Source organism: Zeus faber (genome assembly GCF_960531495.2).
Source record: "Zeus faber genome assembly, chromosome: 13".
Classification (NCBI taxonomy): domain Eukaryota; kingdom Metazoa; phylum Chordata; class Actinopteri; order Zeiformes; family Zeidae; genus Zeus; species Zeus faber.
The window spans coordinates 4,039,257-4,060,448 of record NC_137198.1 but is presented as its reverse complement, the minus strand read 5'-3'; the positions used below and the strand labels follow the sequence as shown (position 1 = coordinate 4,060,448).

Sequence of the window (21,192 nt, the reverse complement as noted above, 5' to 3'; positions counted from 1 at the left end):
TAATATAATATAGTATAATATAATACAGTATAATATAATACAGTATAATACAGTATAATATAATACAGTATAATACAGTAAAATACAATATAATATAATACAATATAATACAGTATAATATAATACAGTATAATACAGTAAAATACAATATAATATAATACAGTATAATATAATACAGTATAATATAATATAGTATAATATAATACAGTATAATACAGTATAATATAATACAGTATAATATAATACAGTATAATATAATACAGTATAATACAGTATAATATAATACAGTATAATACAGTAAAATACAGTATAATATAGTATAATATAATACAGTATAATACAGTATAATATAATACAGTATAATACAGTATAATATAATACAGTATAATATAATACAGTATAATACAGTATAATATAATACAGTATAATACAGTAAAATACAGTATAATATAGTATAATATAATACAGTATAATACAGTATAATACAGTATAATATAATACAGTATAATACAGTATAATATAATACAGTATAATACAGTAAAATACAGTATAATATAGTATAATATAATACAGTATAATACAGTATAATACAGTATAATATAATACAGTATAATACAGTATAATATAATACAGTATAATACAGTAAAATACAATATAATATAATACAGTATAATATAATACAGTATAATATAATATAGTATAATATAATACAGTATAATACAGTATAATATAATACAGTATAATACAGTATAATATAATACATTATAATATAATACAGTATAATACAGTATAATATAATACAGTATAATACAGTAAAATACAGTATAATATAGTATAATATAATACAGTATAATACAGTATAATATAATACAGTATAATACAGTATAATATAATACAGTATAATATAATACAGTATAATACAGTATAATATAATACAGTATAATACAGTAAAATACAGTATAATATAGTATAATATAATACAGTATAATACAGTATAATACAGTATAATATAATACAGTATAATACAGTATAATATAATACAGTATAATACAGTAAAATACAGTATAATATAGTATAATATAATACAGTATAATACAGTATAATACAGTATAATATAATACAGTATAATACAGTATAATATAATACAGTATAATACAGTAAAATACAGTATAATATAGTATAATACAGTATAATATAATACAGTATAATACAGTATAATATAATACAGTATAATACAGTATAATATAATACAGTATAATACAGTAAAATACAGTATAATATAGTATAATATAATACAGTATAATACAGTATAATACAGTATAATATAATACAGTATAATACAGTATAATATAATACAGTATAATACAGTAAAATACAGGCTGAATGGAGGAAAGTAGTAAATAATAATAAATCTTATCACGTGGTTTCCAAGCCGTTCCTGATTGGCTCCGCCTCTTCCGCTCGTGTCACATGACTTCCGGCTCCCTGCTCCACCCGCAGCAGCCATGATGGTAGGAAGAGCTTTTCTCTCTTTTCTCCTGTGAGCAGCGGCTTGTTTACCGCGCCGTGTTGTTGTTGTTTACCGCGGTGACGTGTTGTTGTTGTTGTTTTTGTTGTTGTTGTTGTTGTTGTTGCTGTTGCCGTTCCCGCCGCCGCCGCCATGCAGCAGGAAGGGCTGGACGACGGACCGGACTTCCTGTCCGAGGAGGACCGAGCGGTGAGTGTCCCAACCTGGAACAAGGATCCAGGTAACACATGTCAGTGTCCATCACCTGGGTGTGGGTCGAGGTGTTTACTGATGCTGCGTTACGTCATTTAAACTGGGACGGGGGGCGCTGGACTAGATCTGGACAGGATCCTTATCTGGATCTGGACTAGATCCTGGACTGGAGCCTGGACTGGATTCTAATCTGGATCTGGACTGGATCCTAAACTAGATCGGAATTATATTCTGGACTAGACCTTGGACAAGATCCTGGACTGGATCCTTATCTGGATCTGGACTGGATCCTGGACTAGATCTGGGACTAGATCATGAACTAGTTTATGGACTAGATCCTGTACTAGATCATGGACTAGATCATGGACTAGACCCTGGACTTGATCATGAACTAGATCTTGAGATCCTAGACTAGACCATGAGATCAGGGACTAGATCCTGGACAAGATCATGAACTAGATCCTGGACTAGATCCATCCTCATGGATGGATCCAGTCCAGGATTCAGTGTGATCTGAACAGTAGGAGTAGGAAGTGACGTAGTACATTTTTTGGGTGAGTTTTTCCCCAGGACCTGTATTGACCGCATTGCTGTCGTCTGTTTTCTGCTGATGCCGCAGCGCGAGTAGTGACACAAGAGTCCGCTAATACTGAAAATAATTACTGAACTAAAGTCAAACTAGTTATTAAAGGGTATTATAACATCATTCCAAATCAATGATTTTTATAGTAGGTCATTCAATATTTGATATTCCATTTCAATATATATTTTTATTTAATAAGTAGCCTAATAATAATGGACTACGGGATAATGTCACATATATTTTTTTAACCCTTTACATCTGCATATGCATCCCAGAATCGTCTGGCACAGAGAGAGTCCACTCCACTTCATAATCCACTTCATAATCCAGTCCAGAATGCAGTCCAGAATCCACTCCAGAATCCAGTCCACAGTCCAGTCCATAATTCAGTCCACAATCCAGTCTAGGATCTAGTCCGGAACGTGTGTAACCACATCCAGATGATTAACATTAACATGTGTTTGTGGAAGGTTTTACACAACATCATATATTTATGGGTGATAGTTATTTGTCTGTTTTTGGCATTTCAAGATCTGGATCCAGGTTTGGGGATTTCATGGAATTATTTGTGGATTGTGACACAGAGTTCCCTTCATACTGAAACAGCACCTGCATGTGTGCTGCATATAGTTTGACGGCGAATGTGAAGTTTGACAGTGAAGGTGTAGTTTGACAGTGAAGCTGTAGTTTGACAGTGTAGTTGTAGTTTGACAGTGAAGAAGGGCTGTTCCCTGAAAGTGGACGAGTGGAGTCATCAGTCGAAATCCGAAACCCAGACTCATCAAGTGGAGCAGTGGGTTTTTTGTTTTTGTCAGTCAGTGTGCATAACAATAGCACAATAAAACAGATGCACGGGGATAAGATTCTAATGAGGAATTATAATAAAGGGGAATCATCAATAATAAATCAATTTTTATATGTGTGAATGGCCCAGTTCCTCCAAATAAAACAAGTAAAAACGTACTTGTTTTATTTGGAGGAACAGGGACAGGTATCGTTAAGATTTTAACGGTACCTCTGCTGATACCGATACTGCTTATCAATCTGTACTTTAATGGTACTCCTATTGGTTCTTTTTTTTTTTTTTTTTTTTCTTTTTTAGGAGAAAAACTAAAACAAATGAAGCGCAGAATGAACACTGCTCTTTTTTTCTGCGCATTACGCATGGAGAGGGGGCAGTGGGGGTGCGATCTGCGCCCTTGTCTCCTCGAGCCAGGCAGAGGGAGCCGGCCCCGCCCCCCTCGCTCATATCTCAATGTCTCCGGCGATTTGAGCGGGAGATGGAGAGAGGAGAGATGTCTCTTCTGATAAAAACGGAAATGCTTCTTAGGCGACTATCTTCATCTTATTGCAAGTTAGAGGGTCAGGGTTATACAGTATAGTCAAAATAAATAGAAAATATTTTTTCTAAATTGGTCTGACTACTATTACATACCGTTAACAGTACCGGTAATGTCGGAGCTTATCAATACTACGCTCTTTAATAATTTAGGCCTGGGACCTCCGTGCCACCCATCCCCCCTATTTGAGTGTGTTTCCTAACTTGCATGAAACAATATTTTTAAATACAACACAGTTCTTTTTAGTTTTGGTTCGATAACAGCGGAGCCCAGATCACAGGCTTCCCGATGCGCACCATCGCGGGCGTCCCGATGGCGGAAATCTGCTACTTCGATGCCCATTCACGCTTTAAACACGGCACATAAAAAGAGCACAATGGACATCAAGGGCCAGGTGCTGGGGCACCCTCAGCCCCCCCCCCCCTGCACGTGCTGCGTGACACCGGCCTCCCGTTGCTATGGGCCTTCATTTAATAAAAACTGGGAGACTTATTTTCTGACCCGACTTTAATATGATGCCGTATATATCGGCCATCTCTCTCCGCGCTCTCTAAACATCAGCGTCGGCCATTGAAAACCCCATATCGGTTGACCACTAGATTTGACCGACAAACTTCTGAGTCGGGTTCAGCCTGACAGTGAAGGTGTAGTTTGACAGTGAAGGTGTAGTTTGACAGTGAAGGTTTAGTTTTTCAGTGAAGACTTAATTTTGCAGCAAAGGTGTAGTTTGACAGCGAAGGTGTAGTTTTGCGTTGAATGTTTAGTTTTGCAGTGAAGGCGTAGTTTTGCATTGAATGTTGAGTTTGACAGTGAATGTGTGTCCAGCCCAGGGCGGTGAACGTGGACCTCCAGACGGACGCCACGCTGCAGGTGGACATCTCAGATGCTCTGAGCGAGAGGGACAAAGTCAAGTTCACCGTCCACACCAAGGTAGACATCCTGTCTCTCTGCTTCTCTGATGCTCATCATGCTCTAACCTGATTGGCTGTCTGTCAGAGGCCTGGCCACCTCCTTGCCTTTTATCTGAGTGAGAAACTGTAAACAAAACAAAACAATAATCTTTTCTTGAAATGTTGAGGGAAGGCACCATGTCAGCCTCCCTGGAACATGGACTATGATCAGAGGTGCATCCTGAGATCTGAACCGTATTGAATAATGGTGCCATGGATGACACTATACTATACTACTACTATTATACTACTTTACTACTATTACTGCTATACTACACAGATGACACTATACTATACTAGTCCTACTACTGGTTTGATTCCCGCCTGGGACGCTGGTGGCACCACGCGCCGGTGGGTTATCTCCCGATGAGGGGCCTTTCTGTGTGGAGTTTGCATCTTCTCCCCTTGCTCACATGGGGTTTCCTCCATGCAAAATCTATAAGAACCCCCACCGAAAACATGCATTGTTGTCTGACCAGCGATGGACATTTAAAATTGGTCCCTAGGCGTCGCTGTATGCTGCCCACTGCTCCTGGCTGCCCCCCGGAGGAAGGACAAGCCGGGATGGGTCAAAAGCAGAGAACAAGTTTCACCGACCACTATTTGAAAAAACATGTTTGTGTGTGTGTTGGTCGCTGTTGCCGCATGAGTGCATGTGTTGTGGTGTGTGCCGTGTCACAAATAATCTTCTCCGTCTTTCTCTTAACTACTACTACTACTACTACTTACTACTAAGACTGTGGAAGATTTTGGTGTTTTCCACCTGACTAACAAAAAATAAACTAAAAAAATGAACCGAGCTTTATGATGAACAAAGGTCAGCTACCTTTGTACATTATAAAGCTCCGTTCATTTTTTGTTTCTTGCTGGTGTCGTTTCTTGCAGGTGTAGTTTCTTGCTGGTGTTGTTTCTTGCTGGTGTAATTTCTTGCTGGTGTTTCTTGCAGGTGTAGTTTCTTGCTGGTGTAGTTTCTTACCATTTTCCTTTCTTGCTGGTGTCGTTTCTTGCTTCTGTTTCTTGCAGGTGTAGTTTCTTGCTGCTGTAGTTTCTTGCTGCTGTTGTTTCCTGCTGGTGTAGTTTTGTCGTGACTAAAGAGGCCCGGGCCAGTAAAAAGTCTGGATCTCTGGATGATGTTTCTATCTATTCTGGCTTAAAAAAGACTTGGGGGAAAAAAAACCACAAGAACCGAGCAAAATCTGAGGCGAAAAGTTTATTGTATAACAGAAAGTTATATTCATCAATAAACTTTGAGTAGGCTCCACTGAACTCACTGACTAACCAAACCTTTCGGGCTTCTTTTTTATCCGAAATGTACCCTTATCCCATTACGTGTTCTACCCCTTTCAGCGCCAAGAAACACTCATAATCCTGTTGACAGGGTTTAACTATTTCTTTGGGTAGCTGAATAACCAATCGTATTCTTTGTGGGGGTGAGCCAATCACAGTTCGCAATCCTGTTACTAGGCATTTTAGGGTCGTCTTCCAGACAACAAATCACAGCCTTGTGCCTGGGCAGTTTTTCCCTTTGGGGGGGGGGGGGGGTTCCCAAGGAACCAAGGAACCAATCACAGTCTTGTGGGGTTTGAACCAAACAGAGTCTTGTTACTGGGCAGCCTCTCCTTTCCTGAGTAGTGTGTTTTTTTCACGGTTCCTGGAACACCCGTAACATATTTTACCATATATGGGCATATTTCCTTTTAATACTGTCGGACATGACCTTGGCCTATTTCTTTGCTTCGACGGTGTTTGGCTGGTCTTCTGTTTAGGCCTGTTCTTGCAGAACACCAAGTTCTTTCTGTAATTGTATTACTTCCTTTAGTTTGGGGTTTTAAAATGTTTTGTTTTTTTTAATACATGTATCTTGAGTATTGGTGGTTTGGTATAACACGTAATAGCTTATTTTCAAGTGGGATTACTAATTTATCACAACAGTTTCTTGCTGCTGTAGTTTCTTACAGTAGTAATTTCTTGCTGGTGTAGTTGTGTGTCTGCTAATTTCTTTTGTCCTGATATTATTATAACTTAAGTCCTAAACAGTGAGGTGCAATGTCAATACCTAATACTCCTTTATTTAAATAGAAACTAGATGCATTCCATGTAGGCTTCTATATACTGTAACCCCCCCTTCCTCCCCCATTGGGCTGTCCCACAGGTTTACATATGATATAACCTTAACTTCCTGTTCCCACAGAGCTCGCTCTCCAACTTCAAGCAGAATGAGTTCTCTGTCGTCCGACAGCACGAGGAGTTCATCTGGCTCCATGACGCCTTTGTGGAGAATGACGATTACGCTGGTTACATTGTAAGTCCCCACTTAAGAGGGGCTAGAGGAGCTCCAAGGGATTGTTTTTACCTAGCATGCTAACTAGATGTTAAGGGGCTCAAGGAGATGGTTTTTACCTAGCATGCTAACCCAGAAGCTGGTTCTTGCTGCCCCAGATCCCCCCCGCCCCCCCCAGGCCTGACTTTGATGCCTCCAGAGAGAAGCTGCAGAAGCTCGGAGAAGGAGAGGGTTCCATGACAAAGGAGGAGTTCACCAAGATGAAGCAGGAGCTAGAGGCGTGAGTTGTCTCGACAGCTTGTATTGATTTTGCGGTTTCATACTTGACTCAATTTATAAGAAGATGCTACCAAAAATGTATATTTTTTTAATCTGAGTATCTTTATTGATGAAGCTCAACTGAGCTTGGCCCCACCCTGCTAAGCCACACCCACTTCCTGTGTCCAGGGAGTACCTCGCCATCTTCAAGAAGACGGTGGCCATGCACGAGGTGTTCCTGTGTCGAGTTGCTGCTCATCCTGTACTGAGGAAAGATCTCAACTTCCACGTCTTTTTGGAGTACAATCAAGATGTACGTTCCTGAATAAGATATTAAGATTAAGAAAGGAGGGTGAATCCGGGTCGACTCCGTGCCGACTCCGTGCCGACTCTGTGCGGACTCCGGGCTGACTCCGGGCGGACGCCTCTGCTCTCCTATTGGATTATTTTTATCTCACCTCTTGTCTTATTCTCTCTGCAGCTGAGCGTTCGGGGGAAGAACAAGAAGGAGAAATTGGAGGATTTCTTCAAGAACGTGGTCAAGTCGGCAGATGGCGTTCTAGTTGCAGGAGTGAAGGTCAGTGCTCTGTCAGTGCTCTGTCAGTTCAGTGTGCTGTCAGTTCTCGGTCAGTTCTCTGTCAGTGCTCTATTTCACCATGTTTCCTTCAGGATGTGGATGATTTCTTTGAGCATGAGAAGACTTTCCTGTTGGAGTACCACACCCGGGTGAAGGATTCTTCTGCCAAGTCCGACAAGATGATCAGGTCCCACAAGAGTAAGTGCTGTAGTACATTAGTACACAGTGTAGTACATTAGTACACACTGTAGTACAGTGATTTTTTTATTATACGTTTCCTTATGAAACCAAACAAGTGTGTATGGAACGGTATGGAATCAAACCGTGCGTAACGGGGACACTTTCTCAGTGGCTCTCTCCCCGATCACCCCCTCTCCATGAGCTATGCACTGAAAAAAATCTTAAGGAGATTATGAGTTGCGCCCCGTTCCTCTGTGCCGCGCCCCCACACTGTTTTATTTGGAGGAACAGAGCATGGTGTTCCATTCACACATATAAAATATATTTATGATTCCCCTTGTTCATAATTCCTCATTGAGATGTTATCCCTGTGCAAGTTTCTATCTGTTTTATCCTCTTATTATAATGCACACTGACAGATAAAAAACACAAAACAAAACAATCCACTGCTCGACTTAAAGAATCTCAGTCGACTGATTTCACTCGTCCACTTTCAGGGAACAGCCCTAACAATCATATTTGTTGTGTTGCAGATGCTGCAGATGACATCAACAGAATCGCGTCGTCTCTCTACACTTTAGGAACACAGGACTCCACAGATGTCTGCAAGTAAGAAACTGTGATCTTTGACCTCTGACCCCAGTCCTGACCTTGTAGTAATGATATCTTTCCTTGAATTCACATGCCACTTTAATTGCACATATCTGTATATACATAGGCATATTCCCTCTATCTATTCCATTTTATTTCATTTTATTTTTATTGTATTTTATTCTATATATTTTTATCTTATTCTATAAGTATTCAACTTACTGTATTACGTTTTAGGAGTCAGTTAGTCGGTCTATTAGAAAGGAATTTTTTTACTTTTATTTCTTTTTTCCTAGGACATATTGTGTGCTATCACCGGGTGCGTTGCATTACATTTCACTGCATATATGTATATGTATGTGACAAATAAAAAATCTTGAATCTTGACCATACTGACATTCCTCTCTCTCCACTTGGTGCTTGGTTCAATTGTTCTCCAGGTTCTTCCTCAAAGTGTCAGAGCTGTTGGAGAAAACCAGGGTGAGGAGACTGGATAAAGCCTCAACTTAACTTACCTTAACTTAACTAATCGTATCTTAACCGCTAACACATTCTGTCTTCATCTTAACTTTCTCTGGCTCTGTAGAAGATCGAGGCTCGCGTTGCAGCCGATGAAGACCTGAAGCTGGCGGACCTCCTCAAGTACTACCTCCGGGAGTCCCAGGCCGCTAAGGTACTAGTTATTACGAATTAACTTTTTGGATGTAGCTCCAGGACCTGCTGTACTACTACTTTGGACTAGTTAACTAGTCCTGGCGTCCCTCCAGGACCTGCTGTACCGGAGGGGCCGGGCACTGGTGGACTACGAGAACGCCAATAAGTCTCTGGACAAAGCTCGAGCCAAGAATAAAGACGTCCTGCAGGCGGAGACCGACCAGCAGCTCTGCTGCCACAAGTTTGAGAAGATCTCAGAGTCCGCTAAGCAGGGTGAGCAAGGCACTGCGGCAGGGTGCGGGTTCCATTCCCTAGAGCAAGGCACAACGGCAGTGTGAAGGTTCTATTAGCTAGAGCAAGGCAGAGCAGGATGGTGCGGACTCTGTTCCCTAGAGCAGTGATTCCGAAGCTTTTTACAGTCCTCCACCCCTTCAGACATTCACCGTCTAGCACCAGGGTCCACACACTACCCCTCTACACACTCCCCAGAATGATACATACTGTATTTCCTGCAATATAAACCAGCCGTCAAATAAAAGCTGGACCTCTACTAAATTTGGGGGCCTGGTCTAGACAAACAAATAAAAGCCTGCCTCAAATTCAGACCAGGGGAAAATATGATTGGAGCTGTGGCGCTGTTCTGGTGGGGAGCTCAGGACCATGTAGAGTTGTAGTGGAGCCCAAAAGGACCATGTATGGTTGTAGTGGAGCCCGAAATTACCATGTAGGGTTGTAGTGGAGCCTGAAATTACCATGTAGGGTTGTAGTGGAGCCTGAAATTACCATGTAGGGTTGTAGTGGAGCCTGAAATTACCATGTAGGGTTGTAGTGGAGCCTGAAATTACCATGTAGGGTTGTAGTGGAGCCCAAAAGGACCATATCGGGTTGTAGTGGAGCCCTAAAGGACTATATAGGGTTGTAGTGGAGCCCGAAAGGACCATGTAGGATTGTAGTGGAGACCAAAAGGACCATGTAGGGTTGTAGTGGAGCCTGAAAGGACCATGTGGGGTTGTAGCTGAGCCTCGAAGGACCATGTAGTGGAGAGAATTTCAGTCACCATTTTCCATTCTGTCACCCAGATGTATCGGCAATTTTAAAAACTGAAATGGACTCGGGGCTTCAGACTAACTTTTTCCACAGTTGTCCCCAAAGTTATGACGAATGAAGTTACGAAGTTACGAATACTGTTTCTTCACATTGTGATAACATCATATGTACATTATAATTGTTAAAAGTCATCCATAGAGCCTTGTTCTTGTTCTTCATTAATGCAACACAATTCAAAGCAGAGTTAAACTTAGGAAAGCATTTGAAAATAATCAGTTGTATTCTTATCGCAATATTTGCTTTTTATACTGAATGTTGACCAAAAGTAAACTTACTTTTAACCAAAATAAAGATGATATTGTCACATTCAAATTCATTCATTTTGCTAAATAAACCATTTTGACAGAACTAAATAATTCCTGTGAGAATACGTAACTTGGAGCGACCGACTCTTCTGACTCGTTCGCAAGAGGTCCTGCTTCCTCACCGTGCGTCAAACCAAATGAATCAAACTCAACGACTCTTTTTAGAGAGTGACTCGTAAGGAACAGAGTTTGAGAAAAGAACCGAACCTTACATCACCAGCGGAACTGGCGCCCCTCTCTACAAACAACCAGAGCAGACGCTGCAGTCTCAGCCAGAGATGCACAGTCCAATTATTATTTCTTTATTTTTATTTGTAATTTTTACAAAAAAAAACAAAAAAAAAACGTTCATCCCCAATGTGTCCCGGGGAGTATTTCTGTTTGTCCCAAATGCAGATTTTATCGTCTCCATGACAACAGGACGCTGTTTGTCCCAAGCCCTGGGACTGCTTGGAAAATGTTTTTTTTCCGTAACCCCCAGCTCTAGCTGCACTAGAGCAAGGCACTACAGAAGTTTTCGGGTTCTATTTACTAGAGCAAGGCACTGGCACTGCAAGGTGGGGGTTGTGTTCACTGTATCTCATCTTAAGATGTTCTATCTTCAGAGCTCATCGATTTCAAGACGAGACGAGTCGCAGCTTTTAGGAAGAACCTGGTGGAACTGGCAGAGCTGGAGCTGAAACACGCTAAGGTACCGTGTTCTAAAGGGCCGTGTTCTAAGTACCGTGTTCTATGGTACAGTGTTCCAAAGTACCATGTTCTTAAGTGCCATGTTCAATGGAACAGGTTTTTAAATTAAGTTAAGTTAAAATAAGTAAAACCGAGTTACATTAGCTACATTAAACTAAGTTAAACAATATTAAATGGAGTTTCACAAAGTAAAACCAAATTCGACTAAGTTAAACTAAGTTAAAGCAGCACTATGTAACATTTGGGATTTGGTGCCCCTACATTTTCTGAGTGCAATTGCACTTCTACACTACTGTTGTAAAACTTAAAAATAATTAATTTTACCAGAGAAATTTGAACCTTATCAGTCACATTTAAATAACATTCTATGTTAGAAACGCAGATATAATGTACACCTAGATTACAGCGCCCATTCACGCAAGCGCTCAGTCCACGGCTCCCCTGGCCGGTGAAGCTACCAGATGTGCTCGGCCTGGCAGATCGGCTCGCAAGGACTTCGCACATAAATTTAACATCGTTCAACAGAGTTTACATTAAACTCAAGTTCAACTACATTTATTTAACATAGTTAAACATGGTTTACATTGAACTAAGTTCAACTACGTTAATCTACCATAGTTAAACATAGTAATTACAATTATTTAATATAGGTAAGCAGAGTTTACATTAAACTAAGTTAAACTAAGCTACATTGAATCCCCCACCCCCCATGGCGGTGCAACATGGCGGCCTCCATGAAGCGTACCCGCTCCCTATATGGATATAAACGGCTCCTTCTAAGGTAATGAAAACGGTAACTGGTTCTCATTTTCATGGGATCATACACAAATTAAAAATACTTATGAATGTTATATTCCATCTCTGCCAAGTCCGTTTGGTAAATTCTACACGCTGCACCTTCAAACGATAAACCAAAAGATAAACGTTGTGTGTGGATCTTCACAATAACAGCCTGGTCCGTCTCTGCAGGGACACCTGCAGCTGCTGCAAAGCTGTCTGGGTATTCTGCGAGGAGACACCTAACTGCTGCCGCTAGCATCATGCTCCTCACCGCTAGCGCCCCCCAGAGACCAAGACGTAGCAGAGCAACGGAGCAGCACTTTGTGTCCAATTTGAACTTTTCATCCTTTTAACCCTCGAACTGCTGAGCTCAAACTGACTGGAGTGGCTGTGGCACTGGTGCACTACCAGTACAGAACCAGCACTATGGTACAGTACCGGTATAAGTACTGGTACAGTATAGTTGCTGGTACACTGGTACTGTACCTTAGTACCTGTACTGTACCATTACTATTTTATAGTGCAAGTACTAAGGTACAGTACCACTACTATGGTACAGTAGCAGTATTAGTACTGGTGCTATACCAGTACTATGGTAAAGTACCAGAACTATGATACTGTTACCAGTATTGTGGTACCATACCAGTACTTCCTGGTATTGATGAGTGTACAGTTTCTTGTTTGTGGTCCGTTCCGATTCGGTTCAAACTACTGAAGAGGAAACGTTCCAAGCGGACGAGTCGATCCTGGAGGATCCAGCTTCAAGACAAACGGTTTCCACGGCAACAGGAGGAAATATCCGCCACAACGTCCAGTTTCCACGTCCTTTGGTTCTGTCGTCATGGTTTCTTCTGTCTGTAACTGGGAAGGCGTATCACCGTTATTAAAGGTGTATTGTCACTAAAAGCTGCACAGTTTGTTTTCCGTTCCTTAATGTTGAATGATCTGCCAGTAACTCCAAACCACCTGCACTGTATCTGCTGTCACTAAGGTTTCCATGGAAATGGCAACAGGAAATGACAATAAACCTGATCAACAGCTTCTTCTCTGAGCTCCATGTTGAATTTCCACACAAAGTAAAAAGTACTTTTACTCTACTCACTGGTCTCCAAATGATAAAGGTACTTTATTTCAATGTGTTTTTTATTTTGTATATTTACATGTTGTTATGGAGACGCTCAGTTTGCAGCAAACAGGAGGAGGAGGAGGTGGTGTTGAGTTAGACTATGAAAACTGAACCTGGGAGGAGGGTGAAGGAGGACTCTGATGGGCCACATCGTCATGGCGACCCTGGACCCAGGTCAGCCTGGTACCGTGGTAACCCACCTGGTCGGGAACGGGCGGGTTTGAGGGGGCGTGGCTCCGAGTGTCACTGTTCAGTGCCCGACACCAAACATCCAAGACGGGGCGGCGAATGGCAGCTGGATGAACTGGTGCGCGTTGTTTTTGGGTCTTTGGGGTTTTTTTGTTTACGTTGTTCTAAGTGCGATTGTCTTCAAGAGAGAAGTTCCTCGACATCAGAGAATCCACTCCAATCCCTTGGATGTATTCCCAACCTTCTGCTCCATCCATTGAATTATTGGACAGTGTGGTGGAAGGTGGGAAGGGAAGAGGGAACGGTCCACAGCAGATGGACAAGCTGCTGCTGCTGCTGGCGCTTGTGGTTGCTGTGTTTACATCCTTCATCCTGGTCAGTTTATTAAAAGGGACTTTTCATCATGTTAATGTGTCTCTGAGTTCCTCAAAAGACATTTCTTTGCTGAAAATATCACTCAGATGATGCATCCAATCCACCATGTTTGAAAACAGGCTGTTTCAGTGGGTGGAGCCACCCTCCCAAGTCGATACCGAAGCCGGAAGCCATGCTCAAGCCCCATTGGCTCACAGAACCTGTGGCCTCAGGAGGGTGGCTACACCCACTGAAACAGCCCATTTTGGAACAGGATGTTTAGAGGCACGTTGCAATGGCTTGAATGCAGAATCTTAGTGGTATTTTCAGCCCAAAAAAAGTTTCAAAAACATGTTCTGGAAACCTCAGAGACCGATATTGACTTGTGTAAAAAGGAGCAGAATTGGTCCCCTTTAAAAGTTTGTTCTGACTTTCACCGCGGAGCTCTGAGCAGCGCAGGATAGTGCGGGGCCTGGGCCTTTCTGGTTTCATTCAATTACAGAAATGTCAGAAAACATAATCAACGTTTTTTGGTTTTGTTTGGAGAAACGCGGAGGGGATCGCACACTGCAGCCCCCAGTACAGTCAACCTACCGTGGACACACACACACACACACAGACTCACATACATAGACACACTCACAGAGACACACACACAAAGAGACTCACACACAGACACACACATAGAAAGATATTTACATTTTACATTTCCCTCGCCCGCAGTGTTGTCACGGACAGTTGGTATTAATTCCTCTTTTTCTCAAAGATTTGTGCTGGTCTCTGCTATCAGCAGAACAGTTCCCATGATTAGCTCTTAGCTTCAATGCTAGCGGATCCAGTGGCGCTCCAGGCGCAGGTGGAGTTACTCAGATGGGGTAGGGTTCTAATTCTACTGGGGCCCCATGTGAGGTAGGAAGGGGCTGCAGATTGGAACTACTTGTTGAATCACATGTTTTATGAAATATGCAGCTCAAAAAAAACTGACTGTGTTGCTTTATTCCAGTGTGTGTGTTAGAAGAACCATCAGAGACCCAAACAAGCACTGAACAAGTGACTCCTTCAGAACCGGGTTTAACTGTCAGACAAGAGAGGAGAAAACTCTGGATCACCACCACCCACCACGCTGAAAGTCCAACCACACCTGGGTGCACCTGAACCACGTCTGGTCCAGACAGGCAGATAGTCAAACTGTATCAACCTGTTGTGAGGAGAACCAACTTCATGCTCCATCACCTGGACTCTCCCGGCACCTACGCCAGGATCCTGTTTGTGACGGTGACCTGTCTGTCCAAGGATGGAGGCGGACTTGTCTGCCTGCGGATGGGAGGCGGACCTGTCTGTCTGTGGATGGCTGGTGGATCACCTGCCCCCCCCCCCCCAACTCTCTCTCTCTCTCTCTCTCTCTGGGACTTCTGTTATTACACAAGTTATTTATCGTACATATTTTACATTTTACTTATCATCAGCAGATGGTGGCGGTATAGCATGATGTCATTTAACAGGAGAGGTGATTAATAAATGTATGAATGTTCAAATGGGAAGATTTCGACATCCAGTAATGTATCCTACTTCTCCAGTGATGGGTCGGGTGTCTACGATTTGGCCCTACGCGGACGCCGTATTTCTCGTCTTAAGTATGGCCCTGCGCGGCCGCCGTACGGTCCTCCTTTAGCCCCATGTGCGCGCGAGGTGCGGGTCTCAGAGCCTTTCAAGATGGCGGACACAGAAGGTGGGTGAGCGGAGGCTGCGGCTTCTCACACACAACGGACATGAAACTCGCACTTTACCTCAGCACCACCAGCACCACCAGCACCACCACGGCGCCTTTTGGAGCTTTAAAGCTTCTACTCAAGTTACTTAGTCCAACTGTTTTTACGACCGTCGTAGTCTTAACAACTGTTTTTCCGACCGTCGTGACTCTTTCTGCGCTGGAACCTCAAGCCCGGGTTCTGTCCGTTTTACTGTTCCATGTGTTTTTTGTGCCGGACGTCGTAGCATCACACGGCGCTTGAGTGGAGAAGGCCGTGACCGCCGCCACGCAACAGGGCGACGTTGCACATAACTGTCGGTTCTCAGTAACTTCAACCTTTTACTGGAACTGGCCTGGTCTGGTTCGGCCCGGTCTAGTCTGGTTCGGCCCGGTCTAGTCTGGTTCGGCCCGGTCTAGTCTGGTTCGGCCCGGTTGAGTCTGGTTCGGCCTGGCTAACTAGCCGCATGCTAGCAGGTACCACGTGCTACCGCCACGTGGGTCCGTGTCCCTCATGTGATACGATTGATTTCAAAATTCCTTAAACATTCATCCATCCCTCGTTGCATAACGAACTGGGTTCCCCTCGTTGTTAATGCATTAATGTGACGAACTGATTTAACAGGCTCTGCCAAGAAGAAAAGGAAATCCAAGAAATTTTCCGAGGATGAAGTCGGGGTGAGTGACAATCCCCATCTTTCATACCGAGTTATTATCGGGATAAAGATCCTTCTTTTACGAGGGACCCTGCAGCGGCGACGGGTTTCTCCCGAAACACCACGTGCAACGTCCCATGTGTCCAACAGGAGATCCAGCAGAGCGGGGACTTCCTCATCAAACCCGAGTCCAGAGTGGCCAGTCTGGACACGTCGCAGTGGCCGCTTCTACTCAAAGTGAGTCAACACTTAGAGATGCGATCTGTTCATAAACAGAGACTGAGCTTCATCACATGTAACTACGTGGAATTGTGAAGTACCGACTCTGGCTTAAGCTCAAATATTCCACACCTTGTATAAAGATAATTGTAAAATATATGTTCTTGCTGTAATGTTTTGGTGCCTGTGAAATGATGAACCAGTTTATCCATTCTCTGAGTGCAGCCTGTGCCCGGATCTGCGCCCCTCCGGTACTGTTCTGGTGCTGGAGGCCCAGCGGGCGTTCCCAGTCAGCCCAGTGTTCTACTGGGTGAACTGGGGCGTCCTGTTGGAAGCAGACCGCAAGCCTGGCGTCAACAAAGACGAGTTAACTGTGCTGATCACACGGCCCGGGCACACCCCTCGAGGGTGCTGCTGTTGTATATTAACTTTGTGTGGTTTTTTTTGTCTACTTCACCAACAGGATGTCAATAGGTAAACTCGTTAAAGCTAACTGGTTCTTCTTGGGTGTTGTTTAACAGTTTGTTTTAATTTCCTGCAGAACTTTGATAAGCTGAACATCAGGACAGCTCACTACACACCGCTGCCCAACGGCTCCAACCCCCTCAAGAGGAACATCCAGGACTATGTCAGGTACTGCAGCAGCACTATGTCGACTGCTGTACTACATTGGTGGAATGAGGTTTCACTTGCAGCCACATGATGATGTGAATAGATGTCACGAGCACAATGTGCAAAGATGACCACTTATCTATCACCCTTATCTGATGGCTCATGTCTCACATCATTTTGTCCTTCTATAGGTGTATATTTTGTACAGTGAAGCAAAGATGTGAACGTTGTGTGTTGAAGGTCTGGTTTCATCAACCTGGACAAGCCAGCCAACCCCTCCTCCCATGAGGTGGTGGCCTGGATCCGAAGGATTCTCCGCGTGGAGAAGACAGGTCACAGCGGGACCCTGGATCCCAAAGTCACCGGCTGCCTGATCGTGTGCGTGGAGCGAGCCACTCGGCTGGTGAAGTCGCAGCAGAGCGCCGGTATGTTCTGGTACTTTGTGTTTAGTGATGTGGAAGTGTCCAAACTGCTTTGGGTGCAGCGCTTGGCGCAGACATGTCCAAGCTGCTCCGGTGCAGTAACAGTAAAAGCAGCAGCGCCCCCTCACTGCTCTGCTCTGTGTTGCAGGCAAAGAGTATGTGGGGATAGTTCGGCTGCACAACGCTATAGAGAACGAACACACGCTAGCTAGGGTAAGTGTGCATGAACCTGCTGCCAATAACGACGCTCTAATGCTTGTGACTGGGTAACCTGACTGCCGGTGGGGGTGGGTTTAGGCTCTGGAGACGCTGACCGGAGCGCTGTTCCAGCGACCGCCTCTTATCGCAGCTGTGAAGCGGCAGCTGAGGGTTCGAACGGTCTACGAGAGCAAACTGATAGAATACGACCCGGAGAGGAGACTGGGTAAGACTTTAAATCTAGAGTATTACCACCCGAACCCCTCACGGGGCGCTGTCCTCCACTGTAACGCTCTGCTTGTTCAGGGATCTTCTGGGTGAGCTGTGAAGCGGGAACCTACATCCGGACACTGTGCGTCCACCTGGGCTTACTGCTGGGGGTCGGGGGTCAGATGCAGGAGCTCCGCAGGGTCCGCTCTGGAGTCCTGGGAGAGAAGGTGAGGGGGTCGGGGCGGGCGAAGCAGATCCAAAGTGTTGAGTTCAGCTCTGGGCTCTCCCCAGTTCTGGCAATTGAACTTTGGTACAGAGAGTGACAGAGTGAGTTGATTTCAACGGTCACTGGGTTTGACATGTTGGCGTTCACTCTGGTCAACATTTAATATTTTGACATGTTTAGTTGTGTAGCTCATTCTAACTGTAGTGGGTGTGCTCTTCGTCAGGACAACATGGTGACCATGCACGACGTGCTGGACGCTCAGTGGCAGTTTGACCACAATAAAGACGAGTCGTACCTGCGGAGGGTGATCTTTCCTCTGGAGAAGCTGCTGGTTTCCCACAAGCGCCTGGTGATGAAGGACAGTGCAGTGAGTAACGTCCTAAACAAGAAGCAGCATCCAGTGTTAGTTGTTTAGGACAGTAAATTCGCTTCAAGAACCGTGGCTCAGATGGACCATGTCGGCAAACATTCCTTGGTGCATGCTGATTTGCATATTTAATGAGGCTGGTTATTCCTAAAATGAGACTTGATAAATTGAAGTAATTGATAATCTCCCCGGAGAGACGCTGCAGGTTAGTTAGGGTTGAGCTAAACCGGTTGCTTAGTTGGTTGATTTTTGTCATCAGGTAAACGCCATCTGCTACGGTGCCAAGATCATGCTTCCCGGCGTGTTGCGCTACGAAGACGGGATCGAAATGAACCAGGACATAGTTGTCATAACAACCAAAGGCGAAGCCGTCTGCATCGGTGAGTGGTGCTGTGTGAAATGCCCCTGCAGCCAAATGATGAGATGATATAGATGCAGCAGCGTTCAGCCATGTTGACGTTCTATCTATCACCCTTCACTGATGGCTCCTTCAAACGACCTCTGACCCCAGCCGCCCCAGCAACCGTAGACACGCCTAATCTGTTTGTTTCTAGCGGTGGCGCTGATGACGACTGCGGTGATCTCCACGTGCGATCACGGGGTGGTGGCGAAAATCAAGAGGGTCATCATGGAGCGAGACACGTACCCTCGCAAGTGGGGGCTGGGGCCCAAGGTGACGTCAAATTGTTTGCTTTGAAGGCTCCTCGCTGTTTTCCCAGAACCTGTCGCTCTGGTTCTAAAGCTCGACTCGTCATTCTCAACAGGCGAGCCAGAAGAAGATGATGATTCAGAAAGGACTTTTGGACAAACACGGGAAACCCAACGGCAGCACGCCAGTGGACTGGAAGAAGGACTACGTGGACTACAGGTAAGCGGGGGCCCGGCCCAGACCCCGACCCCGCAGACAGTTATCTCCTGGTTGGATGCTCAGTTCTTTCTGGGGGAGTCAGTCTGCTAGAGAAGTTCTCAGCGTCCAGCTCTGCTGCTGTTTGCACAGCAGCTGCTGTCCTGAGGAACAAGGGATCACATTAACATATTATATAGTAGTATTTTGTGTACATATATAAAGTCTATAATTAAAGTCTAAGTCTGGATTGAAATGTTTCTCAGTTCCGTGGTGAAGGATGAGCCAGCTGCTGCCGAGGCCTGCGACACTCCAGTGAAGGTGAGCAAAAAAAAACCTAGCCCTCCTCACGCCCCGGGGGTCCTGCCGGGTGGAGTGTTAACAATGTCACTTGCTGTTATGTTCATCAGAGGAAGAGAGAGGAGAGTGATGGTGAAGCGACGCCCAAGACTGAAAAGAAGAAGAAGAAGAAGAAGAAGGGAGAGGAAGAGGAAGAGGAGGTGGTAGTAGAGGCTGAGCCACAGGAGGAGGTGAGTCTGTGAAGATGATTAAATTCCACATTTCATGTAGCTTTATTATCGCTGCCTTTTGGTGCGATCTGCTGGGACATCCTCATCCCCTACACATAATTTGGCCATAAAACCTTGAGATACTACCCGGTTATCTGCAAGAAAGTTAAACTGAAATAGTTTATTTGGAAAAATAGTTTAGATCTGATTTGTGCGCGTTCTCTCTTAAAGGTGGAAGAGTCTGTGAAGAAGAAGAAAAAGAAGAAAAAGACAAAAAAGGGCGAAGCTGATGGCAGCTCCGACTGACTCTGTTTGTGCAATTCTGTTTGAGTTGTCAAACTTCTCAGTTTGTGCAATGCATTCTGGGTGTATGGACTGTACATAGTGTTTTGTTTTTTTATGAATATTATTTTTCAGATGTATATGGCCCCGGGCACAAGCTACAATTTGTAATTTGCAAATAAAGTCCATGTTTTGTTTTTATCTTGCTCTTCAGTGTGTGACGTGAATGATCATGAACCTAAACTGCTGTTTTTGAGTGTGCAACACTATGATTGGCCACTTGCTTTGAGCACCGCACCCGTTTCCTCCACACATCTTGGTCGCAAAATTATAAAGTTGAATTTAGTATTTATTTTTAAATAGTTATTATACCTAACCCCTACACCAACATTACAATACCAAAAAAAAGGATTGAGATTAATAAGACTGGTCATAATATTCATACTAGGATCCACATGTCAGTGTTGCAGCGCCCCCTGGGGGACCATGCGGCATCATGGAGGTGTCTGCAGGTTTTGGCTGAACATAAGCTTGTAGTTAGTTAAAATGTGATTCTGGGACCTGTATTGGTTTTCTACTCCACGTCCTTAAAACCCAGGATGTTTTTTGTTTTCAGTTCTATAATTCCTTTTCTTCTTTGAACAACAACACTAGAAAGACTATTAAAGCCAAAGCTGTCTTGTTTTGTTATGGGTGGAAGGCTAACTGCATATTTGAAGACACATCAGACATTGTGTTTTGGACTCAATGTGACTAAATCTAAACTAAATCCTTCTTGGTCGTGGTACAAAACACTCCAGGAGTGTCCAGATGTTCCAACCCCATGTAGTGGTCCAATCATAATGGGTAACATGTTCTTGAATCAATGCAACATCAAAAAGGAACTGACAACGAAACAAGGCAAAATACAAGATTCAGTAATCCAAGATGTATCACTCATTTAAATACAGATTATAAATTCTTCACACCAGATTAAAAGGCATATCAGGAATGATTGGTACAACTCAATCAGGATTCCTCAAAGGAGATCTATCCACAATGTGCCTTGTTTGTCTCTGATTTCTATAAAGCATTCCACTCAGTTGAACATGTATTTCTTTTTGACACACTTAAACATTTTGGATTCAGCAACAGCTTTTTAGACATTATTATGCTGCATAAAGACATTAATAGTTGTTTCCTTCCCAGAAGGCACATGCCCCAGATTCAACATCT

The 21,192-nt window shown here is 43.6% G+C and overlaps 2 protein-coding genes across 3 annotated transcripts; both read left to right on the top strand.

Moving 5' to 3' along the window:
• Positions 1-1,489: 1,489 nt before the first annotated feature.
• On the top strand, positions 1,490-12,926 carry snx6 (sorting nexin 6). The gene is made up of 14 exons (XM_080012780.1): positions 1,490-1,511; positions 1,667-1,717; positions 4,469-4,573; positions 6,785-6,895; positions 7,033-7,154; positions 7,322-7,445; positions 7,614-7,709; positions 7,802-7,907; positions 8,423-8,498; positions 8,921-8,960; positions 9,067-9,153; positions 9,248-9,407; positions 11,152-11,237; positions 12,206-12,926. Exons 1-14 carry the CDS (start codon positions 1,506-1,508, stop codon positions 12,257-12,259), a joined length of 1,224 nt encoding a protein of 407 aa, XP_079868906.1. The 5' UTR covers positions 1,490-1,505; the 3' UTR covers positions 12,260-12,926.
• A 2,462-nt stretch (positions 12,927-15,388) lies between these two features.
• On the top strand, positions 15,389-20,178 carry dkc1 (dyskeratosis congenita 1, dyskerin; the record flags this gene model as incomplete). Of its 2 annotated transcripts, XM_080012910.1 has the most annotated exons (15): positions 15,389-15,414; positions 16,058-16,110; positions 16,239-16,325; positions 16,849-16,940; positions 17,160-17,344; positions 17,490-17,554; positions 17,639-17,765; positions 17,846-17,976; positions 18,199-18,342; positions 18,602-18,722; positions 18,897-19,015; positions 19,107-19,210; positions 19,453-19,507; positions 19,597-19,716; positions 19,927-20,178. In XM_080012910.1, exons 1-15 carry the CDS (start codon positions 15,399-15,401, stop codon positions 19,999-20,001), a joined length of 1,494 nt encoding a protein of 497 aa, XP_079869036.1. In that variant the 5' UTR covers positions 15,389-15,398. The 2 variants fall into 2 exon arrangements, with proteins under 2 accessions (XP_079869036.1, XP_079869037.1); XM_080012911.1 differs by lacking the exons at positions 19,453-19,507; positions 19,597-19,716; positions 19,927-20,178 and having other exon boundaries at positions 19,107-19,214.
• Positions 20,179-21,192: the final 1,014 nt, after the last annotated feature.

Coding starts and splice junctions, on each gene's coding strand:
- snx6 (XM_080012780.1), top strand. Junction 1,718..4,468: donor TGTCCGAGGAGGACCGAGCG/GTGAGTGTCCCA, acceptor ATGTGTGTCCAG/CCCAGGGCGGTGAACGTGGA. Junction 7,710..7,801: donor TTCTAGTTGCAGGAGTGAAG/GTCAGTGCTCTG, acceptor TGTTTCCTTCAG/GATGTGGATGATTTCTTTGA.